General features: G+C 44.4%; 11 protein-coding genes across 11 annotated transcripts; 6 read left to right on the top strand and 5 right to left on the bottom strand.

Moving 5' to 3' along the window:
• The first annotated feature begins 253 nt into the window (after nt 1–253).
• BGW36DRAFT_384544 (uncharacterized protein) lies at nt 254–1,144 on the top strand. Its single transcript, XM_046216804.1, has one exon. It carries the CDS (start codon nt 310–312, stop codon nt 829–831), a length of 522 nt encoding a protein of 173 aa, XP_046069874.1. The 5' UTR covers nt 254–309; the 3' UTR covers nt 832–1,144.
• Nucleotides 1,145–1,368: 224 nt separating this feature from the next.
• BGW36DRAFT_399331 (cytochrome P450) lies at nt 1,369–3,032 on the bottom strand (the record flags this gene model as incomplete). The annotated part of the gene is made up of 3 exons (XM_046218508.1): nt 1,369–2,139; nt 2,204–2,745; nt 2,816–3,032. The coding sequence occupies 3 exons, from the start codon at nt 3,030–3,032 to the stop codon at nt 1,369–1,371; spliced, it is 1,530 nt and encodes a 509-aa protein (XP_046069873.1).
• Nucleotides 3,033–3,949: 917 nt separating this feature from the next.
• Nucleotides 3,950–5,438, bottom strand: BGW36DRAFT_384541 (putative hydroxybutyrate dehydrogenase). Its single transcript, XM_046216803.1, has 5 exons — nt 5,085–5,438; nt 4,791–5,030; nt 4,597–4,717; nt 4,487–4,547; nt 3,950–4,417 (listed from the first exon to the last, which is right to left on the bottom strand). Exons 1-5 carry the CDS (start codon nt 5,129–5,131, stop codon nt 4,026–4,028), a joined length of 861 nt encoding a protein of 286 aa, XP_046069872.1. The 5' UTR covers nt 5,132–5,438; the 3' UTR covers nt 3,950–4,025.
• A 1,239-nt stretch (nt 5,439–6,677) lies between these two features.
• On the top strand, nt 6,678–7,619 carry BGW36DRAFT_362020 (UbiA prenyltransferase family-domain-containing protein; the record flags this gene model as incomplete). The annotated part of the gene is made up of 1 exon (XM_046214329.1): nt 6,678–7,619. One exon carries the CDS (start codon nt 6,678–6,680, stop codon nt 7,617–7,619), a length of 942 nt encoding a protein of 313 aa, XP_046069871.1.
• Nucleotides 7,620–9,086: 1,467 nt separating this feature from the next.
• Nucleotides 9,087–11,058, bottom strand: BGW36DRAFT_463778 (benzoate 4-monooxygenase cytochrome-like protein P450; the record flags this gene model as incomplete). The annotated part of the gene is made up of 4 exons (XM_046222231.1): nt 9,087–10,099; nt 10,161–10,618; nt 10,674–10,824; nt 10,876–11,058. 4 exons carry the CDS (start codon nt 11,056–11,058, stop codon nt 9,206–9,208), a joined length of 1,686 nt encoding a protein of 561 aa, XP_046069870.1. The 3' UTR covers nt 9,087–9,205.
• A 1,071-nt stretch (nt 11,059–12,129) lies between these two features.
• BGW36DRAFT_463777 (uncharacterized protein) lies at nt 12,130–13,401 on the top strand (the record flags this gene model as incomplete). Its single annotated transcript, XM_046222230.1, has 5 exons — nt 12,130–12,321; nt 12,380–12,478; nt 12,546–12,919; nt 12,978–13,045; nt 13,097–13,401. The coding sequence occupies 5 exons, from the start codon at nt 12,130–12,132 to the stop codon at nt 13,399–13,401; spliced, it is 1,038 nt and encodes a 345-aa protein (XP_046069869.1).
• Nucleotides 13,402–13,796: 395 nt separating this feature from the next.
• Nucleotides 13,797–15,540, bottom strand: BGW36DRAFT_384539 (uncharacterized protein). The gene has a single exon (XM_046216802.1). It carries the CDS (start codon nt 15,267–15,269, stop codon nt 13,893–13,895), a length of 1,377 nt encoding a protein of 458 aa, XP_046069868.1. The 5' UTR covers nt 15,270–15,540; the 3' UTR covers nt 13,797–13,892.
• A 1,976-nt stretch (nt 15,541–17,516) lies between these two features.
• On the top strand, nt 17,517–19,441 carry BGW36DRAFT_217871 (fungal-specific transcription factor domain-containing protein; the record flags this gene model as incomplete). Its single annotated transcript, XM_046209983.1, has 3 exons — nt 17,517–18,051; nt 18,114–18,270; nt 18,323–19,441. Coding segments are annotated over 3 exons (1,779 nt in total), but the record flags the coding sequence as incomplete, so codon positions are not given.
• A 15-nt stretch (nt 19,442–19,456) lies between these two features.
• On the bottom strand, nt 19,457–21,412 carry BGW36DRAFT_399327 (uncharacterized protein; the record flags this gene model as incomplete). Its single annotated transcript, XM_046218507.1, has 3 exons — nt 19,457–20,034; nt 20,098–20,712; nt 20,773–21,412. 3 exons carry the CDS (start codon nt 21,410–21,412, stop codon nt 19,457–19,459), a joined length of 1,833 nt encoding a protein of 610 aa, XP_046069866.1.
• A 543-nt stretch (nt 21,413–21,955) lies between these two features.
• Nucleotides 21,956–23,592, top strand: BGW36DRAFT_362013 (putative feruloyl esterase B precursor; the record flags this gene model as incomplete). The annotated part of the gene is made up of 2 exons (XM_046214328.1): nt 21,956–22,301; nt 22,364–23,592. 2 exons carry the CDS (start codon nt 21,956–21,958, stop codon nt 23,590–23,592), a joined length of 1,575 nt encoding a protein of 524 aa, XP_046069865.1.
• Nucleotides 23,593–24,195: 603 nt separating this feature from the next.
• On the top strand, nt 24,196–25,907 carry BGW36DRAFT_346192 (permease of the major facilitator superfamily; the record flags this gene model as incomplete). The annotated part of the gene is made up of 7 exons (XM_046213218.1): nt 24,196–24,277; nt 24,335–24,410; nt 24,462–24,543; nt 24,632–25,138; nt 25,203–25,372; nt 25,439–25,523; nt 25,581–25,907. The coding sequence occupies exons 1-7, from the start codon at nt 24,223–24,225 to the stop codon at nt 25,905–25,907; spliced, it is 1,302 nt and encodes a 433-aa protein (XP_046069864.1). The 5' UTR covers nt 24,196–24,222.
• Between the last annotated feature and the right edge of the window lie 452 nt (nt 25,908–26,359).

Below are 26,359 nucleotides of genomic sequence, written 5' to 3'. Positions count from 1 at the left end.
GAATGAGATAGCTTCTTGAGCGCCAGTATAGCCGTGGCTTTTGTACAGAAGGCCAAATTATCTGCACTATGGTGACTGGCTTATTAATTTTTTAATTTTCAGCTTGATCGCTTGAAGCACAATTTCCTAATATATTGGCTCTGGCTGTTATAAAGCATTGACAAGATATCACACTGAATGTATACTTAGAAGCACGCTGATTGATCCGGCCTTGGCGCTAGGTATTAGCGAAATCGTGAGTGACATCATCTCCCTCTCGAAATGTCCTTGATAACCCAACTCGAGTGAAAAGGCGATGAGACACATATAATGCCAGCCAGAACATATCAACAAGTTCTTGACTTCTGGTTCAGTCCAAAATGGTCACCGGATTACCTCAAGCCAAAGTCTTTTTGGTACGGTGGTCCCAAAGACGACGCGTACGTTCGAAAGTATCTCAGTGACTTGTACCAAGAAGCAAAGGACAACAACATTGATGCTTGGATTCAAATGGATAATGGAATGGGTGCGTTAGCTCTCATTCTGCTTCTCGATCAAGTGCCACGCAATATATTCCGCGGCTCGGCAAAGGCATATGCCACGGACGGAAAAGCTGTAGAAATCGCGCGCTATGCAGTTGATCAGAAATGGGACAAGGACATGCCCGACATCCAGAAACGGTACATGTATTCCCCATTTAATCATTCGGAGAATTTACACGATCAGGAACGGTCGCTTGCGTTATTTACAGAATTGGGTGATCCGTATCACATGCGATGGGCAAGGGATTTTTATGAGCAGATCAAGCGCGACGGGCGGTTCAAGCATCGAGATGCAATTCTGAAGAGGTGATATTTCAGCAGACTTCGCGATTTTCCGATTGACTGTGTCACAAAAATATTGAATAATCTTAGTGTATTAATGGAATCGGGAGACTATCCAGGATGGTCAGCTTCACTCAATGTCTCGACACGTATAGCATTGCCTTTTTTTTGTCGATATTTTAAGATTTGTCACATCCATCTATACGAAAACCTTACGATCCAAAGGCAGTCTTCACACCCTTGTGCGGTAATATTACACCCCTAATATGAAGCTCGTAGGGGTTGTTTAACCACCCTGTGTGAGATAAATAAGATCTAAACTATCATCTTCTTGAATTGAGTCACCATTCAGACATTTTGGATAAGATGTTTATATTAATCATCATGAAATTCAGCTTATATTGACAACTTGTTATCCGGAACTCGTGTTTGATATGAATGGGGCGTTATAGGCATAATACTTTAATGCTGGGAGTTAAAACGAACGGGACAAAGTTGTTTTCCCAAGATGTAATTGAAATGAATGATAAATCCAAGTTATGTAGCTAGATTTCAATTATGAATCTTATTCCCCACGCGCTGCTGTGACTAGAACTTGAACACCTTTAGAATCTTTGCTTGGTTGAGGGATAAGCCAGTCCCTCTCCAAGTCAACGTCTTTGCGAGTTGTCTTATAAGGCTCCATGTCAAACTTTGTTATTACAGCAGCTATAGTCATATAGACCTCTGCCATTCCCAAGTTGTATCCCAGGCAGTTGCGGGTTCCCCGGCCAAAGGGAGCAAACTGGCGTTCCATGAGCTTCTTAGTAGCTTCGTCCGCATCAATCCAGCGGTCTGGTCGGAATTCAAATGGCTCTGGAAACAAGGACTGGTCATAGTGCATGAAATAGATGCTGCAGCTCATTGGCGTTCCGGGAGGGATGGTATACTTCCCACATTTGAGGGCATCGTACGGCGCTATTCTCTTGGACCGTGTTACTACGCCACCATGCAAGCGTAACCCTTCTTTCACCACAGCAACAAGGTAGGGAAGACTTTCCAATTCCCTCAAACTAGGCTTTGGGCCGATGGACTCCAATTCTGAACGTAGACGTGCAAGCTTGATGGGATCGGCAAGAAGGTGGTACGTTAGCAGCGCAAGTACTTTTCCTGGAGTTTCCGTGGCAGCGATCAACAATACATTACCCTCATCAGACATGCGCTGGAGCTTCTTTTCGGAATCTGGAAGCTTTGGATTATCCCGAACAACATCGAAGATTGTTGATTTCCCACTTAGTTTTTCGCTTTTTAAACTAGGATTAACGTTAAGAACAGATTGAATCTTCTCACGAATGCGCTATAGCAACAGAACAAATTAGCAAGCAATATTTATAAATTCGTAAGTGCCTTGGGCTTCCTACATGTTCATATTCAAGCAGTTGTGCCACGTCTGGAGAAAGAATCTTCTGGACTGACTCAGGAAGACTTCTCATCAATGCGGGAATCCAGGGAAGGTGAGTAAGAACAGCTACGCTGCTGACAATGGACATTATGGTATTCTTCCACTGTTCATTGAAATCATCGTCCGCCAGCAAGCCGTATTCCTTACCAAATGCGTATTCTGTAATAATATCCATACACAAAGCAATGTATGCGACAGTTAAATTGACCGGTCGATTTTTCCCAGCATATTCATGAATTCTTGATACCAAGTGATCTACCTTTTCACGAATCTGAGGTTCTCTCTCTGCGACAGTTCGCTTGCTGAAAAACGGGCTTAGGGAGTCTTTGCGGATGCGATGCAGCTTATGACTTGGCGTGTGACCGGTAGCCCCAAACGACTGGGCTGACTTTTCTGCTAAATCCCATTTGTCGCGAGCCGATGTAGCCCCGGCGTAGATGACTTCATGAAATTCGGTGTCGATTATATGTAACTCCTCTGGGTTAATTCGCACAACGGGTCCTAGTGAGATCGATCAGTGACTAGCCATCAATTGAGTCAAATAGCACAGTCTATTATTTAAATGGCATACCGTATTTCTTATGCAGGTCCTCTATGCGCCAAATGTAAAGACCACCACCGAGGCGAGTATCATGATAGAACTCATACCACCAGGTAGCAGCAGCAAGACAGGGCCCTGGAAATCCAGCCAATGGGTGGAAAACGAGTCGGTAAAACACTAGGCCTATTCCATATACAATAACAACAGCTACACTAGCTGCGACGCTGGCAACAATAGAAAATGCCATTGCTGATAATATATTCGGACCATAATATGGCTACTATGGCAGCGAAAGCAGTAATGCTAGAAAGCGGTATGATCTTGAAGACTTGGTCAAGTTTCCTAGGTACAGGATATTCAACTGGATGCTAGCTCCTCACGAACGTCCCGGTATTCACTCTTGCCAACAACTGCCCATCCACAAGTTATTTGCATATTTCGGCGTATTAAAGTTGAGCTAAATTTCGTAACTTGAAAAATACGGTAGCGGCCAACTTGACGCACTCGAGGGTAAAATAATGTAAAATTACCCTGCTTCAATTTTGATTTAGTGACTCTGCACTAGTGTAATTATATACCAGCTATATAGGTACGGGGTATATGGGGGGCCAAATTGATAATGCAGGTTGCATGAAAACCTACGGCAGCTGTATGGCACGGGTAGGCATTTATCCCCTGCATTGGCTGCAATCGTCTCTCGGTGGAAGGTCGTTTAAAGGGTCCCAAGTACCGAGAACTTGTTGGGGGCCAATGGTCGAATTGACTGCCGAGTTTAGGCTAGAGGTCTCTTGTGGGTGCCTCGTTACATGGATCTACACGCCACCAGGAAGCCTGATCGACAGCCAAGCTCTTACTGCTAGCTATTATGACTATCCACTACTCAGTACGGCGTACACCATGCGGAGTAGTGAATCGACCATTAACTAGATACTTGAATATCTATTGTGATTCAAATAAGATAGATGCAGAATAGTTGCCATTATTACTTGTTTTAAAAAGAGGTACAAAATACGTCGCAATTATGGGCATATTGTACCGTTAAGGCGTTATCAGTCAACCTTTTTTTTGGTAAAGCACTTTACTGGAGTAACTTGGTCATCGATTAACCTTTTCCATCGAATCAGCGTCCTACAGAAACAGTACGCGACTATAGCATAAAGTCAATGGCAAAGTGAATTGTTTTATTCGTGCAACACAGAATTCTATCATAGGTGGCTCATCATAGGAGAACAAATCTAGATTATTCTTCCTTCGTCACGTCAGTGCTACTAATGAAATCCTCCCATTCATTCAGTAACTTCAAGGTGTCCTGGCACTTGTCTCGCATTACCTTGAGACCATCGGTACCAAGGGGCAAACGTGGTGGAAATGGCTTGCCAGCCGCCATTCCTGTCCCTGTAAGCACATCAATCATCCGGGACACCGCTTTAACTGGGTCACCAGGCTCATTTCCGTAGACTGCCGTCTCATACTGCATCACGGCTTTGTTAAATTCTTCGTATGCGGATATGTTTCCTGGCTCATGCCGGATATTCTGTTGAGATAGAGCCTGAGTGCGAAAAAACCCCGGTTCAAATATAGTCGCTTGGATGCCGAACATGGAAACTTCTTTTTGCAAACACTCTACGATGCCTATAGATAATCAACGTTTAAAATCCCTGGGATCAGAGGGTAGGGCCTTCCTGGTTTTTGTAACCTTACCTTCCAGTGCAAATTTGCCAGACACATATGCTCCCGCACTGGGATCGCCCTTCCAACCGGCCTATTTATATCAGCATCAAGAAGCCAAGCACAACCTAAGTAAGAATTACCTGAGAACCAATAAATGCAATGGTGCCAGATTTCTTCTCACGCATGTGCGGGAGAAGAGCACGGGTCACATTGACGTGCCCAAAGACGTTGGTGTTGAAGCTTCGCAATAGTCTTTCTGGACTATGTAAAGATACATTAGACGTCAACAACAATAACATTGAAGCCCGGAATATAAAGTCATATGTAGGCTTACGTCAGTTCCTCAATAGCCGAGCTTTCAATGTAACCAGCATTATTCACTAGGATATCAATGCTGCCATATATTTTTAAAGCCTCATCTACTTTCAGCGCCACTTTTTCCGGCGAGATAGATATGTCAAGGTCGAGTATAGCAGCCCCAGTGCCTTCCAGGTGCTTGAGCTTGGTTGCAGCATTGCGACCTGTGGCAATGACTTTGTCTCCTCGGGCAAGAATTTGATATACAAATTGCTCTCTTGAAGAAACCAATTCCTTAGTTTTTGTAGAAGAATAGCTGGAATATACTTACCCAAAGCCCGATGAGCAACCAGTAACAAGCCAAACTAAGGGTGCCATGATGTTTGATGGGCAGCGAATATATTGTGGAAGCAAAACTTTAATGGTATATATCCTTGTTGGCCTTCCTTGATATGCCTGACCCGCTGTATATATAGAGTTGATAGTGTTTGAATCTAGTTTGTAATTACCCAAAAGAAAAGGAGGGTCTAGGTCTTTGAAATGCTGCCACTTTAACCTAGCCGGTTGTTGAGGTTCCTCTCGCCAATTAAATCCGTTAGCTTCGTCAACTAGAACCGTTTTATACCAGTCGGCGGAGGTGTTTGGCTATTTCACTTTCCGGCCGAGATGACAAATCCCCATTTCGTGGGAGACGGCCTTAACATTGATAATGGAGGGGTAAGGTGAGGTTAAGGGTGCACTAGACCATAGTGAGCATAGTCACCTCTGCGTGGGACTCTAGAGAGTAACGATCTGTCACCAGGCACTATTAACCAATCACCAGAAATACTTCGTAGTGAAACAAAAGATGTCTGTTAATCATTCTACTCCACTCGCTATTGAACCACCTGCATTTAATTACCGGCCGCCCCCAAATTGATAGTCATTGCATTAGGTACTAGTGGGTACTGGGGATTGTCTGGCATGCTAATCCAATACGGGAAGGAGTCGCAGAGATTTGACGTCTTGGAAAAAAATGTAACATTTCATGTTTCTAAATTTGAAAGAACCTGAATAGTGTGTTGATTGAGGGTTGGTTATATTACTGATACCATTGTGAACTAGTAACTCAACGTCAGGCCAGATAGATCATCCTTACGTGAGACACAACTAGATGATATAGATGTGAGTGTCAGCACCAGCTTGGTTGAGCTAACCCTTCCTTTCCCATCCTAAATATAGAAGGGTTTGATTTGATCGTCTTTTGAATTGAATTGCTCTACACTTAAAACTTCGATTCGATCAAGTTTAGATTGCTGGGAGGGGCATACGTCAGTAGATTGGTAGTCAGCGCTCACGAAAAACTACCGTCCCAGCGATCACTTACTCGCGCAAGTTATTTGCACGTTAACATGACTAGCTAGTACGTAGTTAGTGTCTTGACTATCCTAAGCATTGTATAATGTTAGCGTTCTGATGGTATCAGACTTCTCATTAAAATTACGCCAACATATAGCTAGTTCCCACTTCCGGATACCGCCGATAGTGCTAGAGCCAGTCTTGCGCGAAGAAAATGCTTTCTTCGGAGTAAAGTACCGACATATCGGGGAGAAGGTACCTTTAATCCCTATGATCCTCCCATTTTGTTTTGTCAAGGAGTCTACCTACAAGTGCTACCAGCACTTCCAGCCTCTATCACTTCTGTCATTGTCCTTCAGTTGCCAGATTCTCTTCAAGCAAATCTAGTGTCGACCATTCCTTTAACTTGTTCTTTTCTTTTCTTTCCTCGGACAATGCTTCCCTACGACCTGTTATCGGAAAAGACGTATGCACAACCTAAGTATGCTGATGTATTAGATATGGGTTTGGAGAATTGTTCTCAGAAGGTAGAATACCTCTCTATTTAATATCTCAGCTTGAATTCTGAGCACATATGTAGCGTCAAATGCCTTTATTCTCTCACTTCTATACGCTCTGGCTTTTTACCAAGAGCGATTTCAAGACGGTCATCTTCCCTACAACTGCATTCGCTATTTTCAATACTTTCTCTGGCGGATTCACCGAAAATGATAACGACTCAAAGGATGGTCAACGTCTGCATTTTGCCTCCCGGATTCTCATAGCGGTGATATGGACCTGGCTCCACCTGCTCATGGAAAATATCGCCAACCAGAGACTTCCACACGCTATCTTAGAAGACAGATTGAACAAGCCATGGCGGCCTATATGCAGCGGGAGGGTGAATGAAGAGGGGGCGCGCCACCTTCTCTTAGTCACTATAACTCTTTCATGCGGCCTCTCCTTTGCCCTTGACATCCTCGGTCCATCGGTGGCTCTAGTAGTTTTCACTTATATGTATAACGATCTCGGCGGTGCGGATGATAGTATTCTTCGCAACGTCCTGAATGCGTGTGGCTTACTGTCCTTTGGGGCTGGTGCGACTGCCATTTGCGGTGGTAGCGGCTTTCGTGCGGCGCCATTGACATCGCTGGCTTACGGTTGGTTCATGGTCGTTGCAGCCACCATCACCACCACGGTCTCAGTGCAAGACTTGGAGGACTGTGAGGGCGATCGTGCTAGGGGACGACAGACGTTACCTCTTGTCCTTGGCGATGAACCTACTCGCTACATACTCTCAGCCCTTATTATTGCTTGGACTACTATCTGTCCTATTTTCTGGAACGTATCCACCTTGGCATATATTCCGCCTCTGCTATTTGGCCTTGGTCTTATATTAAACTTACTGAGAAGGCGTCACCTGAGTGCCGATAAGGTGTCATGGAGATTATGGTGCGTTTGGATGATGGTATTGTACTCATTACCTTGTTTGCAAGGTGATCTCCGTTCATGGTCATTCAGTTCTCTTAATGCATTGCTGCAGTATTGATATATCGTTCTGTTATATATCTTCTCATGGGCTATAATGTTGATATTAACTCCTGATATGTTGTACTGTTTATGTTCTTTTCTTGTCCGAGACAGCGTAACGCGTCTCTTCGATTCAATGCCATTACTTTATTGTACGCTTCTTCTGACTTTATACCATTATACCTTTTGAATGCACATATACCATTAAGCCCGAGCAATTCTTTTAAAAAGGCATCTGTTCCTCTACATACCATTATCGACTAACACCCTACACGAAAATATTTTTACGGTCATATGCAGACTGATACCATGCTCACTATAGATAGGGATTTCTCATACATCGCTGATGGTACTCGTTATATCCGTTATGCGAAAACCTAATAGCAAACTCCCATTAATAAGGTGATTATTGAGCAAACATTTATACACACCCATTCCTGATCGTGGTAATGTATTTGAATTTCATTACGAGGCGATTGTTATTTCGAGTTCCTAACTTGCTCTATATGTGATCAACATGATTGCAAATTTGAGTATATATATGACGGGCAACTGTTGACTTGATAAGGTACCGCATCAGGTTGTATGCAACGATTACCATTCTCGTGCTATGTTGTGATTTGATTCCAAGTCCTTGGTCGAGGTGGGAACCCAGGAGCAATTAAGGAACCAACGACTCCACTATACCGTTAATTATAGTCATACTTCATCAGGTTAAGGCCATGCAAGCTAACGATGTGTATAACAAGTCAAACCATGTAAGAATAGGGTCATTGCGTATTTTTTGAATCCTGCAGAGTTTTGTGGGTCAATCTATCTGGCAGTCGTTGGAGGTACAAAAGAGAAACGATCGACAGATACCATTTTTAATGACCATGTACAGGTTCCTTATGCAGGGTAGTTAAGGCCTAAGCCTTCAACTGCCTCGGCAGTTTTTAGCCGGTGGATAACAAATTCCTTGCGCGGTCCATTAGCTGCCAAGAACCTCTGATATATTCGTAGCCCTGATGCAAGTACTAATGCCGGTTGCCCTAGGGGTTAGTCCGTGGGCCATACTTATTGATCCAATGCTTTGACTTCCCCGTGGCACGGCACAGCGTTGATCCTGGCCCAGCCTGGCCCGCACTTTAAAGGTCATTGATGTGCCGAGAGCTGCTTTAAGATTTTGATTTTGGGGGCTGTTTTGACTGTTACGGCCCCCAGCCTCATGACTCGCATGGGTCCATGGTAAATACGCTCCAGGCCCAAGCGAAGCAAAAAGCTTCACCTACTTAATAGTCTTATAATTGAATCTACTATTATAATACATGTTATTCATTTATGCAACTATGATTCGATAGTCATTAGTCTCGACCGAGGCGAGTCGCAGCCAAAATCAGGTCATATCCTAATAATCTGCACAAATGCATTCCATGGCATAACGTCATGTCAATCACCAGTTGGGGTGACATCGTCTCAGGTTGCAGACCTAGTTTGCTGACCGGTTATCCTTAGAACTAAGTAGTGCCATGTAGTAAATGAAGTGGCTAGGGGTTACAAGGAAAACATGAGGTGTAGGGAACCCAAATGAAGTTAATGATCAAGGTTGAGTGTTTAGTATGGTTATCAACTCCTAGGACGGAACTGTACCATTGGTCCATCCTGCATGCTCACAAACCGATCGAGTAACTGGTACTCGCCTTTGCGGTGGCGACCCCATCCCTTCCCTTGACCCCCCTCCCCCAGCTTGCTTTTGCTATCAAGTTGCATGTCATATGAAAATAGCAGACGGCCTATTACAAGCTGCATCTCCTGATATGCCAGGTAGTGTCCGATGCAACTTGTCCGTCCAACCCCAAAAGCAGTGAATGCCGTCTGTGCTTTCGCTACATCAGCCTCAGTAAAGCCGCCCTCGCCACTCCCCAGCCAGCGCTCAGGCCGAAAGGTGAACGGGTCGCTGTAGTAAGCTGGATTATGGTGGATAGTGTAGTGTGGCACGCCCACATCAATTCCTTCCGGGATATATTCTCCTTCAACCATAAGGCCTCCAGCCTGCACTTGCCGTGGTAGCACAGAGCCGACGGGAGGAGACAGGCGTAGCGATTCATCAATGCAAGCAACCAGGTAGCGGCAGGAATCTAGTTTTTTGCCCATGATGATCTCCTCTAGTGAAGAAAATGTATTGCGAACCTCGCTTTGTGCTCTTTCAAGTGCGGCTGGGTTATGCAAAAGATAGAATATGGTAGCGCTCATCGCAGTAACTGTAGTATCGGATCCACCAACAATCAAAAGTCCAGCTTCGGAAATAAGCTCTCCCTGTGTGAACTTTTTGCCAGTCAACGGGTCAACTGCTTCCAGGAGTGAAGAGAATAGATCCTTTCCCTTCAGAGTCTCGCCCTGCGCAATTCTCCATTCAGTTATAGAGTCACTCAGGGTAGCAAGCTGTTGTACTCCCTGAATGAGCGGCCAGAACAATATCTTGTGCATAGAAAGAAAAAAAAGTCCAGGCATATGCCCCGTCTATATGTTTGTACAAATTAGAAAAAGCCTCAGTCGAAACATTATGCATTTACAGACTTACCAAATGAATTCCCGCCGTTCCCATTGCACCATCATCGACAAAATGCCTACGTGCTTTGTCACGCTGAACATTCCAATTCTTGCTAAACGTCACATCACCCATGATATCAGACACCAGGTAGCCGACAAGTCTGCTGATATTTCGCGGCGCACTCCATCCTTCTGGGTCATTTGGTTTTCCGTCTGTCAGCTGGGTACAGAAGTAGCGAATGTTCTGCAAGATTTGCTCTTGGACATTGCGTACTGCATCTGGACTCAATGCACTCGCATTTACCCGCCGCTTGAACGCGTGTCTGTCACGATCGATTTCCGTCATAGACATGTCGATGCCATTGAAAAAATATTTAAATGATCCGTAGACTTGTGATTTCAGTGTATTCGCACGTACGGCAAAGATATCGCGCAATGCCTCGGCCGAGTTAATGGATAACCGATTAGGTCCAAACCGTACAAATTTACCTAGCAACAAAAATCAACATCATCGTTTTTCTGAGTGGCGACAGAGATTAGTTACCATGTTTCAAGTGCAGGCGGTAAAAATCCAGGTGCCGGTCTCCCTTGGCTAAATGGATAACGGTATACCAGTCCGTGATAGCTGCCCACCATGGGCCGGGATATTTAGAAAGAGGGTGAAATTGCAGCCGGTATATCGCATTGACAAAAAACTGTGTATTCTTTTTAATTCTAGGTCAAAAAGATTCTTGTACAATCCTTACATATTCAAGGAGTGCCCATCCGGCCAGTGCCGACACATGAAGACGGCCATCATCGGAAATTATACGCGTTATAATTTGGCTTAATATGAAGCCAGAGCTTAGAACAAGAGCCCCGAGAGCAATTGTATGCTGCATAATGCCTATAGTATTTCCAACTGGTAGGCAATTAGAAGCCTCGCTCATGAAGGAATTGTGTCTAATGATGGGCTAAATTTGAAGACGGTTATCATTGTTATCTGGTTGACGCAATTATAACACTTATGATGGCTTGATAATAGTTATTGCAGATTAATGGATCAGTTAGCAATTCATGCGTCTACTCTGTACTTGCACTAAAATTCCCACCCACGAGTCAACGATGCATAAACTCAGAATCCTCCCAGATGTCGATCGTCAGCCTAATGCATTAGCTTAAAGGATCGGCGTGAGTCTTTATACCCCTCCACCACTAAAATGACTACTGCACAAACTAACGTTTCGACTTGTATTTACCGTAGTACGTATTGATAAATAGACAGCCTTATTACAACAAATTACGCCTATTTTAATTCCAGCGAAGGTTGTTATCGTCACCTGCAGCTAAGCAGAACCCTCACCATATTTTTAATTCCATCGCCAAATGTGACCCACAGTCCAAACAACCCTCTTGTTCGTCAAGTTCGAGGTTTAAAGCTTTAACCCTCGAACGGGAAGACTCCCTGATCCTGGCCCCCATGCATTATTTCACCCCACCTGAATGGATGATTTGAAATTTATTATGATACTCCGTACTTGGCTGTGACCTGTACGCGCTACCATGATGTACGACTGACTACATTGTGGTAATGTCCCTTGGAAATTTTTAAAAGCTTCATAGTATATTGACTCGTAAGACAAAAAACTTGGTCCTTTCTTTACCGTGATCGGCTCTGCTCTCGTCCTTGGCTGGCTCGGAAATGACCCTACTTTTGGGGAACAGCTCTAATTGATAATTAGCTCTCAATAATATCTCATCCATAATTAGATCTGGTCGTTCCTGCTTCGTGCTCGCTAGTACCTTGGGCCTCCCATATCACGGTTGGGGGCCAGTCACGTTAATATTAGTCGATCTTAACCCTTACTTGCCTTCCCCTCATTCACCATCATTCTGTGAGTCGATTCACACAGTCGATGGTTTTGATCATCAAGTTTTTCAAAAATCGAAATATTTCCCCCTGGCCTCATATGATATCAATTATTTCTGGTTTAGAATAGCTGGTATTTGATGTACTCAATATGGCCGGCATTTCTCCCGATGAGCTGAAGTATATGGAGGAGCATGCCAGTGATTCAAAGGTTGGGAACATTATTGCCAGTGTGATTTCTTGCGGTTGTATTGCCTATTTCGCGGTTGGCCTCCGTTTCTATGCTCGAAATATGGTGAAATTCGGCGTTGGCCTTGATGATTTGGCCATTCTCGCAGCTTTGGTATATATATCCTTTGAGTGGTTTTGTACATTCAAGTATCATCTAACCAGCCTCACAGATAGTTTTCACTGGTTTCTTCATTGGTTTCGCTTTAGGAACTCAATGGGGGCTTGGCAAGCATGCGATTAGGGTTACAAATGGAGAGTCTCTCGCAAAAGTAATTACCTCATTCTCTGTTCCAACTTACCATCACAATGTGCTAACATTTCTTTTTGTTGCTTTAGTCGAATATCAGCGACGAAGTTACATATACCGTTGCGATCGCCTTTGTGAAATACTCCATCTTGCTTTTGTACAGTCGCATTTTCCCGAGCAAAGGGCTTCGAATCGCCATTATCACCACGGCTGTTTTCATTACCGCTTGGGCCTGTTCATCCATTTTCGGCAGTATTTTTCAATGTGTCCCTATACGCTCACAATGGGACCCCAGCGTTCAAGGGAAATGTATCAATTACGGCAACTTCGTCTTAGCCATCGGAATCATAAACATCATATCCGATTTCGTCATACTGGTCCTACCAATCCCTGTGATTTGGTCTCTTAACATGAAAAAGACTAAAAAGCTTCTAACGATCTTTACACTGGTGGCTGGTTCATTGTATGTCTTCCATAATTTCGGTTTTTGAAGCATTACGATTTGCTAACAGCTTGTTTAGCGCATGTGTCGTCAGTATTGTTCGGCTGGCCTATGCACAATCAGTGGGAAGCACTGTTGATGCTAGTTGTATGTCATACTCCGTTCCATGGAATGTTAGTCTGCTAATATTGAGACTAGGGGATGATGTTGGTGGCGGAATTCTCTCCTGTGTTGAGATCTGTATCGGCATTTTAGCTGCATGTGTCCCAACCTACCGGCCAATCCTGAACCGATTCACCAGGAGTCGAGACTACGGGAGTCACAGTAGAACGGGGGGTATTGTTCAGACGACAGATATTCATATGCATTCAGTCAGTCGCTCTGCTTTCAAGGAAGATACAGATAACATTGCATATGTGAATTCGGGTCCTAAGAGCTTTGGTGTCAAGCTAAGTGACACAAGCTCTGACAAAGAGAGACTATACACAATGCTCCCGGAATAGATCGTATAGATTTGAGCTGCTTATATACGCGGGAAAAGTTTTGTCTTCAATCCAATCTCTTCGCGTTATTTTTCTTCTTTCTCTTCTTTCCCCTAATTCTTACTTAGGGAATGACGCAAGGTTGAATTTAATATTAATGTCGATACGAGCCTGTACGTTAGGATATCAATTAATTATGAAATTCTATAATATTCTTCAACAGCAGAAGAATATAATTCTTGTACATGTCTAGTAACATTGAATCATAGGTCCGCCGCTCTATCTTAGAGTCGGTGTAAAATGATGAACAATATTCAATAGGATGTGACTTACAATATTCAAGTACTCTACTTTCATTCGATTGAGCTTTTCTAGCAATGGTGTGATTTGCAATCATGTCTTTAATATTTGAATTCTTCATATCTTCATTAATGGATGCATAACCAGTAATGAATGACCGGTTGATATCACTATATAGAGTGTATTTTTCCAATCCTATCTACCGCAAATCTTTAGGCTAAGGGCGTCAGCTCCTTGATTAGAACCTGCGAAAACTGCTCCAAGAAATTGCCAATTATCCTATCATCATAAATCCCAGTGTTATAAGTAGCACTAATAGTGAGTTTCTTCTTCCAAGTCCAAATATAGACCCAGACAGTGTGGTCAACCACAGAAGTTCCTATCCAATATTTGTCAACCTCCAGGTCCCCGTGATCACTTGGATAAGATGATTGTAAATTTTGTTCAATCAGGCCTAAACTATTCAGAGTCGGATGTGCGGGAATCGGCACCTCGGCAATAGGAGGCTGTTTAAGAATTGTTGTCATCTTCGTCTGAAATGCGCGTAGGCCCTCAATCCTTTCTGGACGCTTTGCCTCATTACGATAAAGCCCCTGCAGAAACTCAATGTCTTTCTTCAAGTTTGTTGATGTAAATCCCATAGGAACACCAGTCATAGCTACGGAGGCTGCGTAAGATGGACCATTATAAGGGCTTGGTAGCTGGTCACGCAGCGACACCGGACAGATGCATGCATAACTTGCATTTTCGTCCAACGAGATACTAGTATTCATCCGCTTGGTAGCATGTATCAAAGCCGCATGTGCCACAACAGTGAGAGTGACACCACGAGCCCTGGCACTTGCGACGAGGTCAGTTGTCTGCTGATCGCAAATCACAATCTCCTGCCGATGAGTAGTCGGGGAGAGTTTCTGCATGGGTTCTCCAGCTGAAGGAATTTGAATGGAGGGTAAATGCGCAATATAATCAGCAAGGCTTTGATCTGTGATATATTGACTGGCTTCGGGAGGCTTGTCGGATGCTCCTAAGAGCGCAAAGTGGCTCGGATGTAAGCGTGCACATTCGGAGCCAAAGACGATCGCCGACGTCAGCGGTGTGGCTATATGCTTTAGTAGTTGAGATAGTAGTAAAGTGGCACCAATTCCATCTGTGCGCCAGTGTGAACTGTGAATCACGACCTCTGACGAAGTGCGTAGATAGTACAATACGGCTTGCTTAGGGCTTTGGTTCAATTGCGGGAAAAGCTCTGCGGAAGAGTTGGAAGAGGTATCCATCACAACAGTGCGAGAAAGCCAATCCTGCTGCGCTGATTCATTTCGTAATGTTTCGTAGACCATGTGAGAACCCTCTACAGTGGTCGCCAGCTGAGGGTGCTCAAACCGTAATACTGTCCAAGCCTGCTTCAAAGCCGCTTCGATATCTTCCAGAGTTCTTTCGGGGTGGAACTTTATCTGAGCACCAAAACTGAGGGAGAAATGTTCACCTCCAACTGGTCGTGTCAAGTCTGCAATCGTGACAAAGTAATCCTCGAGGCTGTCAATAGGGCGCTCCCAGCGACCCGGACTCGTCGCCTTCCAATCTTCTGACATGGTTAGAGTAATTCAATCTCAGAAATGTGAAAAGAATAAGAATAAAAATTTTGTCAAAACTCGAAATTTTCCTTTAGATTATAAACTCTACAATTCAGCTTCAAGGAGGGCTGTTTCAGGAATGCAGGAGATCTCGCAAAATTATTGCGGTTTATGAATTAGGCCAAGACATATAGGAGGGGCCAAACTTGGTATTCAAAATATCTCAAATCTTTTATACAGTTGTTCAAGATCTGGGTCGGTTCGGCGATGAGCGATCGCCGCGACAGCCTCACCCGTCGGAAACTGGGAAATAAATAACCCCCAAAAACTCTTGACAATAGGAGACGACTATGTATCGAATGCGCTAGTAACAAACCCAAAAGCGGGAGCGTTGGTGTGCAGGCTGGCATGGTTTGACATTAATACTATTAGATTACTAGTCATCAGCAATGCCACGACACAAGATATGCCCCACAGCTGCCGGCCTAGTTTAGCTCTTTGGGGGCCGATCTTTTTCCTGCGGTGTCTAATAGTATAGTGAGTTAAAAGTGCTTTAAAAAAAAAATTATCGAGTACCCTAGAGACCTAGCATCGAACCATGTAGCTCGATGAGTCACAGTATAATTCAGTTCTCTCCCACATGAGAGATTCTGAGCATGATATCTCAATATTAGTATCTACCAGCTGGCAAATCTTGGTGTATTCTGTTCAATTAGTTGATTCAAAGCTATGCGAATTACATTTATATAATAGGACATATATCAGACTTTGGGAGAGAAATGCGCTTAATATTTGATTGGATACAATCCATTTGAAATAGATGTACTCGACTCTATTACTACAGATCATCCGGTGGTCTTGAGAGGCACGCCATATAGTTAAATTATCCCACTCAGAACCTTTAGATTGCATCCACGATTATTTTCTGCTCAAAAGACGGCATCCTGGGAGATAGTCAAGTCAATAAGTCACATTTTCCTGTATGATATTGCAGCGGATTCCATGTGGTCTTGACAGATTTCCCTGGTGTCTATATATAGCAAAAGTTCCAACCGAGGAAAGCATAGATAGGGTTTCTGATCCATCCAAACGGCGGTAGAATCAAAATAGAACAAATTGGTTGCCTTGAATTCCAAATGAGACCGTACATTCCACTCCAACCTTCAGCATTTAATGGTCCGAACTTTCGTTGGATTTAGTATAAATACAGCCTACCTCATTCATTGAGAAAGACTCTTGGATACCACTCAGTCATTTGGAATAGTAATAAATCTGTTCCTATCAAAGAGTCCAATACCACATTCTTAAAATTTCAAAATGTTTTTCTTTTCCCGAATGTGGATAGCCATGGCCACGATGATATACAGCATATCAACCGTCCAAGGGACCACGGCATCCTGTTCACCGTAACAAAACGCCTTACCACATTGAATAAATGTTCAGAAGCGTTAGTGTCGTATATTTGATCGCGTTAGAAGGGGTACCTCATAAAAGAAGGTGTATGTGGTCGTCGAAGCGGTAGGTTGCAAGTGGGATTTTGGGCTGTAGTGCTGTACTTCATTAATATCAAGCTTGCCACGCGGAGGCGCACTAGGGAGCGTGGTTGAAAAGGGGGCCGCAGTGATGTTTGGGTTAGCCAAGGAATCTATCAAGCTAAAATGCCCTTTTGTCACCTGAAGGCTGGCGCCTATAGATAGACCCATGTTGCTTCGCTTCAGGGATAACCAACCCCGGAATGCCCGGATTCATCGGAGCAACCGCCGAAAAAACGAATAGTGGAGAATCTACATTTTCAACTCAACTGAACACAATTGTTTCATGATAATGACTAAGAGATAAAAACCTGAAATCAGCATGTCATCTGCATGTGACCGCTGTCACCAACGAAAGTCTAAGTGCGACAAGCAGTTTCCGACCTGTGGACCTTGTCGCAAGGCCGGGGTTGAATGCAAGTACGTGGACCGGACGAAGCACCGGCAGCAACATGTCGAGCGACTTCAGCGTCGGCTGAACCAAATGGAGGCTACTAATCGCAGCTTAGAGGCTAGATTAGCTGCAGCTTCAGGACAATTATCTCCACCAGCACCGAGTGCTGGTAACACTAACGAGCATGATCACGGCCGCGGGGCCGAAGCCGATGCCAGCTTTCAAGATGTCGTTCCCAATAACGCAGAAGCGTCAGAGCGGCGGGATGATGAGATAATTGAAGAAATATCATTTCTATCCTCTCGAGCAGGAGGAGAGAGGAGTTTTCTGGGCTCTGCCAGCGGTGTGCTCTTGGCTGATTTAGTGAGCGCAACTGTGGTCACGTCCCGTGACAGAAGCGGCCAGAAAAAGGTATCCTTGCAGGAAAGACACTTGAATAGAAGGAATATAGCTGCTGCCGCCGGCTTAAATGGAGTATCACCTTCATATAGTGCCGGGTCTGTCGATGTCTCGTCCTTGCCTCCGGAGCGAGTTGCTCGCGAATTATACCGCGCATACTTCGAGAATGACCACTTCTGTTATCCTTTCCTGCATCGGCAAACCGCATTTTCCATGCTTAAAAGAGCCTACGAAGACCCGGCCTTTCTCGAACAGAATGCTTTCTTATCTTTTGTGTTTGACATGGTTTTGGCCATTGCTACAGCTAGCGGGCCAAAGTTCAATCTAGAAGCATTGCCAGATGCAGAAGCTTATCAAGTACGGGCAACGCAGCGACTAAATGAGGTTCTGCAAGATGGCGGAATCCAGGCCCTCCAAGCTCTTTTACTGTTGTGCCAGTATCGAATGATCAACTCAATTCAAGATACATCCACCAGTAAGTACCGCTCCGTTGTTCGACCGGGTCGCCGGAGGTGAATACATATCTGATATAGATAGGTATGTGGCACATTGTCGGGATCGCCGCACGCATGTGCTTTGAGCTGGGGCTCCATCGGGAACAAACATATTGGCCAATTAGTAATGCAATGCCGGACCAACTAATTTCGAATGAGACACGCCGTCGATGTTTTTGGTGTACGGTTGCAATGGATAGGTTTGTTGGCCCTCTCTGAAACCCTCAATTGAAGCTAACCATTTAAATTAAGAATTGTCAGTATTACATTAGGAAGACCCCTTGCCATCTATCTTCATGATGCCAACGTCGGTCTCCCCGACTTGAATCTCGATATACTAGTGAATCAAACCACCACGGATTGTGACGACTCCTCAAGTCCGACATTTTCTCGGACTCAATTATTCAACCATATAGTACGATATAGAGTGATTTGCGGCGACATATTAACAGCACTTCATAACGTGTCATCCAGAACACAAATGGACGAAGCATCGCCTTTGATATCTCGAGACAAACTGGCACAACAGCTTGGCGAGTGGCATAAAGCCACTGAGGAATTATCCCTTCCAGACGTAGATTTATGCAGTCCACTCTTGGAAAACCGCTCCAGCTTCCGTGCCCGGGAGTGGTATGAGATGCTATATCATAATGCTCTTCTGATGTTATACAGACCATCTCCTGCACTCCCTTCAGTCTCCTCTAGAGATGCTATTGTCTTGCAAACTATTTTCATGTCAGCCAAGAAGGCAATCACACTATATTCACACCTCCACCGGTCCAGACGTATAAACTATACGTGGATAACTCTTCACTCGATATTCATGGCCGGGCTGTCGTACATATATGCCGTTGGCCAACATTTTCGATTCTCTAAGCAAAGCAATATCACTGGCCCTAATCTAACATCGAGACCGTCTCTGCAATCCGACCCAACAATTATGGAGATTGTTAATGATTCTCGAGCATGTTCAAACCTTTTAGTCGCTATATCGGAGCAGTGGAATGTGACCAAGCATTGTCATGACGTGTTCAATCGCCTGAGTGATGCGGCACTTTCTGATGCCATCCAGTATCACTCCAAGACATTCGTCAATCCGCCAAGTGATACCTCACGGTCAATACAACAAGAGACTAATCATCCCCCGCTCAGAGATTGGGACATAGTCAACGAAGGAAACACCTCTCTTGGAGTAGATTCAGTTCTGTATGAGTGCTTTGGTGACTTGAGACGGCCCGAGCTCTATGGGGCTGGGAACGATCCAGTCGGCCAATTGTTCCATGACTGGCTGGGCGAAATAGGTGGGATAGACATGAATCAACCTTCTATGTGGGGATGAGAAAGGCTTCTTTTGTCTCTTCGAATTATGTATTCATTCTAGCTCCTTTAAATCCTGCCTCTTTCTAAAAACTTGACGGGAATGTCTACTACTCGACTTCGTAAATACTCTCCAACCCCCTTCCCCAATCCATCAATTCGACTTGAACTAGCAATGCCACCATCTAAGAAATCCAGGATTATAAAATGAACTGCAAACAAGTTCGGGAATTCACACCGTTCTACTCTCGGTTGATTATTTTCTCCTTCAGGCCAGTCATCTCCCAGCAGCTCTTGCAGCCGAGAGATAGTCAAGAAAGACTGCAGCCATGAATACTCGTCCGCATTTCGGACGAAAAACCCCACGTTGGAATTATTCGCTTTGTCCCCTGATCGGGCATGGGCTATACTTCCCAGTGGTGCTGACTCTGTGGCTCCGAATTCCGTGAGGCATACAAGAGCCGCCGCTTCGTAGGACGGTCTTTGAGTAGCGTATATTCTCGTCACTGGAGGGGAAGGTGCTTGTATGGTCGTGCCATTGCCCAGAAGTACACGATGATTAATGAGGTGAAGTGGGATGATAACCGGGAAAATATCCATGAATGGCTTGGGATCCATCGTTCGGAAATCGAGATTCATATGGTATCCTATGTTGGCTTTAGATTAGCACCGCCACCTCTTTTCAAGGGTACCTACTGACAAAAGCATACCAGGATAGCTCTGCATTCGTAGCGCATAGATTGGTATCTTGAATTTCTCTCCCATTATATCTTCCTTTTTTCTGGCTTGAGCAAAGACACGCAAAAAGACCGTCCCAGCTTGCTGGCTAGTAGGATTGATTGCTGGTGTGCCGTATTGCTCGATTAATAACTTGCAGAAATTATTTCCTTGAAAGATATTTTGTAATTGCTTGCGCATCATTTCAACTTTCTCGGCGATATCTAGCCCGTTGATATAGAAAGTGGCTTCAGCCTGGAATCCGCCTGGTGCAGCTATCATCGCCTTTGTTGTCGGTGGAGGAGGCATACCAGTGACTCCGCATACTTGGACACGATCCGGTCCAGCCTCTTCGATTTTTAGCGTTAGTAGATTAGCGACAACATCAGGATTAAGATACAATTCTCCCTGCAGCTCGTACAGCAGCTGAGCGATTGTGTTGTGTTTAGTGACTGCTCCTCCGAATTTATCACACTTTGTGATAATACAAGTACCGTCGTGTCTGATCTCAGCAATAGGAAAGGAAAAATCGATCAATTGAGTAGCAGATAGAGATTTGAAGCCAGAATAGTTGGCTCCGGTGATATACGGCCCACACTCGATAAGATCTCATCACCTCTTTCAATCAGTTACAAGCCATGTGTGTAAAGGAGAAATATCAAACTTACGTCCAGCAACCAAGGCTCCAGCAAGTTCATCCCAAGTGTCTCTTTTCCATTGATACCACCACGCCGCTGCTCCTATAACCGGGGAAGCATCCGTCACGCGGCCACATAAAATAATATCGGCTCCCGCATTCAGTGCTTCCACGATCCCCCAGGCACCAATATATGCTACGCCACAATGAGGATTCAATGGCCATTCTTGAAGCGGCCAATCCTCGTGGTCCATGTGATGCCAGCCGGCAGTATTAGATTTCTCATTTTCAGTAATAAGCTCAGAGATATCATCTCCTAGTACGGCTGCAACTTTCAATCTTTTATCTCCATATCCCTTATCCCGGCACAGTTCCGAAACCTTGTTCATCAAAGACAATGTATTTAACGCGCCGGCGTTTGTTATCACTTTGATGTTTTTTTCAGCAATGGTATCCAGACTATCCCTCAATTGACTGAGAAAACCCGGCTCATAACCCATCTTGGGGTCCTCAGACTTGGAAATTGCGTTCCAAGCAATATTCATTTCCGATAGCCAGTCACCAACAATGACATCGACATTGCCATACTGTGCCATGCGTAGCATGGCTTGGGGGTAATCCCCTGTTGCGCCGGAGACATTGCCGATGCGAAGGGGGTGTTTGATTTGCATTTCTTTCCGCTTGTCTGTTCTATCGTGTCTATTTTTTGGTTTCACATATGGTCATGATCGAATATGTAAAACATGAATTAAATCAAATCTAAAAACTTTTATCCTTCAAATACCACCGCCTTTCCCGAAAAGAGCGGTCCATCGGCATAGCACGCCGATGCTTATGACATTTAGATATCACCAATAGTTATAACCTAGGCAGATCGACCCTGATATTTCACGGAGAGCGAGCACCTTGTTATTTGTATATCTTTAGTGGAGAAGCTGACAGGCACGGCTCTTAGATACACTGTGGAGATCGGCGACCGGTGCCGTCGCCGAAACGCAATATTTGTGGTTGAATCCAATTGTGCATTCGAGGTGGGGAATCAAGCGGCGTTTATGGACGACTTGTACAAGTTGCGGGGGACTGGTGTTAGCTAGCATCACCCCGGTTTTCTATTAGAGGGCCTTATTTGAAAGGAGGATCCAAGAAAACCCATTTCCGGGTATGGATTATATTGATTGCCAGTTTGATACTTTGTTGTGAGGAAATTTCTCAAAATGAAGTTTATACATTTTGCCTCATTGTTCTCGGTCTGGGGTATAGTAAATGTTAGCTCACAAAAACACGACTGTTCCTCTCTTGCCTCGACCCAGCAGGCAAAGAATGCAGTCCAGATCCTCACGGCAATAGAAGTCCTACCGGGTAGCTTGAATCTGTCTTCGAACACAGGCGAGGGCTCCATCAAAAATAAGTTTCAACTCTGCCAAGTTCAAGGAATCATCAAATACCAAGCCAACCCGAGAAATGGCAAGGTCGAATTTGATGTGAACGGAAACGACACGATCACCTGGGAGTTGTTTCTTCCAGATCCCGAGAATTACAATGGCCGATTTCTCGCCGTAGGTGAGACACCAGAGCTATCCAATCTGAAGTAGGAATAATTTCATTTTTAACATGTCACATAGGAAATGGTGGTTTCGCTGGCACAATTGACAACTCCACCATGCTTGAGAATACAAACTCGGGTTATGCAGTGAGTGGTTGCGATAGTGGGCATTCCTTGACAGATAGCGAGAATGGAATCTTTCTAGAAGACCTTGGGAAAACGAAAACCTGGATCCACGATTCCATTGTTATGACGACCCAGGTTACGCGAGATATTGTTGCAAAATATTATGCCCGGTCTCCGAAATACAGCTACTACTCGGGCTGTTCGACTGGAGGTGCCCAGGGATATTCCCTTGCGCAATACCATCCCGAGCTTTTCGACGGCATTTATGCCGGCAGCCCAGGGAATTGGTATAGCCATTTGGTCCTGAGCTTTTTGTGGAATGGGTTGCATTCTACCAGCGGCGGGTACCTGAGCCAGCAGGTTCTGAATTTCATTACAGACAATGTTTTGGCCGCCTGTGACGACATTGATGGGGTGAAAGATGGTGTCATTGGAAATCCCCTGAAATGCCACTTTGACATCATGACTCTTGAATGTAAACAGGGCCAGAATTTAGTCAATAGTAGCAACCGAACACTCTGTTTGACTTCGGACCAACTTCAAGCTGCGCAAGCTATTTATGCTGGACCCAAGGACTCGCGGGATTATAAGGAAGTCTATCCGGGATTCGACCTGGGTTCCGAAAATGCCTGGCTCACTCAAGAGTCAGTCTTGTATGTGGACTACACCACGCCTATTCTGCAAAAGCTCGTCTTCAAAAACGATAATTACAATGTGAGCACTTTCAACTGGGGCTCTGATATCGACCGCGTCGATAGTATTGCATCGCCACTCATAGACGCGATTACTCCCGACCTCTCCGCTTTCAATCGCCGTGGTGGGAAATTGATTAGCACTCAAGGCTGGGCAGATCCATATAACGCGGCGGCATGGCCGATTCAGCATCTGGGGCAGATACAATCTGCTCTCAAAAATACAAACATCAACAATTTTATTCGGCTGTTCATGGTACCTGGAGGTGGACACTGTGGAGCAAATCCTTTGTATAGGCAAGTTCCGGCAACGTATCATGTGCTTGATCCATTGGTAAGATGGGTTGAAAAGGGGCAGAAGCCGGAGGAAATACTCAGTTCATCGCCACCTGATGGGTCAAATACCACTAGAAAACTATGCCCGTGGCCGAAAGTGGCCAGGTTTACCGGAGGAGACCAGAGCAATTGGCAGAGCTATGAGTGTGTTTAACCTGATATCTAATAGGTAGTAGAATAGCCTAGATTCGAGAGTAGAGAGATACATCCAACCACGTTTTCACCCACATTTCAATGTGATAGAGTCATTGCGTTTCTTCACTGCAATTTCTTCACTATAAGCAGTCCCAGAAAGCTTTAGGCTACGGTTATCCGTATCCTATGCGCCGGTGATGCGTTTTGTTCATCCTCAACAAAATACCATCATGAGTCAATTACAAGTTGAATAGACTTTAAAAAAAAACAGCTATGCCCCATCATCGGCGTCGGTCGCCGTCGCCGACAGCAAAGCTTTGGACGCCAAGCCTCACTATTCTTAGGGGAAAAGGACCAATGATAAGTAAAACGACGACATATCAACCCCAGACTCCCCCAAAGTTTTTATTCTGGGGTACCATCAATCACCTCCGCATTCCACTTCTCGTCTTCATCAAGATGGCCTCTCAAGAAATCAAAATCCAGGACGAAATTGTAGATGATGTCGATGTCGAAGGAGGAGCCGTGAGTCTAATTCAGCTCGTAATATGTTATAGAGTGATTTGGAGCTGATTCCTTTTAGGATGGCTCTGTACACATAGACGCAGCGCTCAACGAAGCATTAGTATGGAAGCAAGACTTACGAATTATGCCGCTGTCTGCTTTCATATATCTGCTATGCTATCTTGATCGATCGAATATCGGTATGACCGATGAAAAAGATGCAAAATACACAGTACTAAATGGTGGCTTTTAACTAGGCAACGCCAAGGTGTTAAATGCATCTACGAACGACGATCTTCTCACTGAAACACATATGAGCAATTCTCAATACACGTAAGTTCAGTGAATACAGATTATGATAACAGTTAACTTAATACCAATTAGAATTGCATTAATGGTGTTCTTGATCGCGTATGCAATCTTTGAAGTTCCATCGAACTACTTGCTGAAAAAGTTGCGACCGAGTGTACGTCAATTTCTCTAAGTTTTTTAAAGAACAAAAAACACCATCTATTCGGATACTATCAACTTCGGACATGACTGATTTGATACAGCGATGGATTGCCTTTCTGATGCTTGCTTGGGGTGCCATCACAATGGGCCTTGGTGGCTCTCACACCTTCGGCCAGGTTACCGGAATCCGCTTTCTCTTAGGTGCCGTCGAAGCTGGACTATTCCCTGGCCTCGTTTACTACCTGACCTTCTGGTATCGGGTTTCGGAACGCTCAATCCGAGTCGCATTAATATTGGCTTCCGCTACCCTAGCCGGTGCATTTGGTGGCGCAATAGCATATGGCGTGGGCCATCTTAACGGATCACATGGCCTATCGGCATGGCGATGGCTGTTCATTATCGAAGGCGCGCCGTCGTGTACATCGGCGATTCTAGTTTGGTTCTTACTACCGGATTACCCGGAAACAGTGCACTGGTTAACCACCGAAGAGCGAGATCTAGCGAAAAGGAGGCTCAGTGTGGAAGGATCAAAGGCGGATGCAAAAGGAATGACATGGGCGGACTCGAAAAATGCTCTTACAGACTGGCGGCTGTATGTGCATTACGCGGTATACCTCTACCTCTTCTACTTCTTCCTTTGCAGAGATGCATGAAAATCTAACGTGTCAACAGATTTACTTCGGTATATCCACGCCCTTCTCAAGCCTTTCCTTATTTACACCCTCAATTACGGCCGGTTTAGGATACGAGAATCTGCGCGCACAATTGATGACTGTTCCCCCTTACGCCGTTGCTTATGTTGTGACGGTAGCAGTTTCATGGTCGGCGGATCACTTCAATGCGTATGTCGATGACAATCGAAATATGACAAAAGATCATTTCAGCTAAATCAATCTTTCCTCAAATAGCCGCGGATTGCATTCAGCAGTATTCTCATTCATCGGCGCTATGGGCTTCCTCGCCTCCGCCGTCTTGCCCGCAGATGCATATCTTGTACGTATCCCTCTGATAAAGTCTATATTAATGGAGTTTTTCTGACAATAATCAAAGAGTCGATACGGTTGCTTAATAGTTGCTGCCAGTGGTGCATTTTCATGTATCCCACCCCTTCTCGGCTGGCTCTCCTCAAATGTCCATTCCACCGGCACTGCCGGGCTGGTAATTGCGCTGAACATATCTTTTGGTGCACCGGGCCAAATTGCTGGGGTTTGGATATACAAATCCAATGAAGCAAAGCGAGGTTATCCTACAGGTCACTGGACGAATGCCGGATTGCTGTTATTTGTTTGTGTTGGATGTGTTGGGTTGCATTTTTACTACATGTTGCGAAATCGGACGTTACGTGGTGTCGAAGGGGCTAAACGATACGTTTATTAAGCAGAATTCATGACATTGGGTTATCCATCATAGAATAATACTTTCATCCATTCGTATATACAGTTCGAAAAGCGCCATATGCTGGTAGGCCTGAGAGAGATTTTTCTTTCCTATGTTTGATTTATTTGTCTGGAGGCACCCGGTATGATAGCTTTAAGAGTTAGTTTAATGGTATTAGATTGGCCTGTAATATTAATTGGTTTAAAACTGGCTAATATATGAATAAATGGATGTGGAAGATTTGAAAGATAGTAATTATTACTACTATCTTGATTTTAGTGGCTAGTTCTTTAGATTTAACTTTTGTTCATTTTAGCTAGCTTTGTATGCTTTACATTGTCAGATAGTTCAAAAGGAGTATAAATTTGAATTTATTATATTATACATTTTATTATATATTGAATAAATTCTTAGGATATTAAGACTTTCAAAATTTAATCAAATTTTAATTT

The sequence above is a fragment of the Talaromyces proteolyticus genome (assembly GCF_021365285.1).
Source record: "Talaromyces proteolyticus strain PMI_201 chromosome Unknown BGW36scaffold_9, whole genome shotgun sequence".
Lineage (NCBI taxonomy): Eukaryota > Fungi > Ascomycota > Eurotiomycetes > Eurotiales > Trichocomaceae > Talaromyces > Talaromyces proteolyticus.
Note: the sequence above shows the minus strand (reverse complement) of the source record. Positions and strands in the feature narration are given on the sequence as shown.

Coding starts and splice junctions, on each gene's coding strand:
- BGW36DRAFT_384539 (XM_046216802.1), bottom strand. CDS start 15,269: ATGTCAGAAGATTGGAAGGCGACGAGTCCGGGTCGCTGGGAGCGCCCT.
- BGW36DRAFT_384544 (XM_046216804.1), top strand. CDS start 310: ATGCCAGCCAGAACATATCAACAAGTTCTTGACTTCTGGTTCAGTCCA.
- BGW36DRAFT_384541 (XM_046216803.1), bottom strand. CDS start 5,131: ATGGCACCCTTAGTTTGGCTTGTTACTGGTTGCTCATCGGGCTTTGG. Junction 5,031..5,084: donor GGTTGCTCATCGGGCTTTGG/GTAAGTATATTC, acceptor GGTTTCTTCAAG/AGAGCAATTTGTATATCAAA. Junction 4,718..4,790: donor TCGGCTATTGAGGAACTGAC/GTAAGCCTACAT, acceptor ATCTTTACATAG/TCCAGAAAGACTATTGCGAA.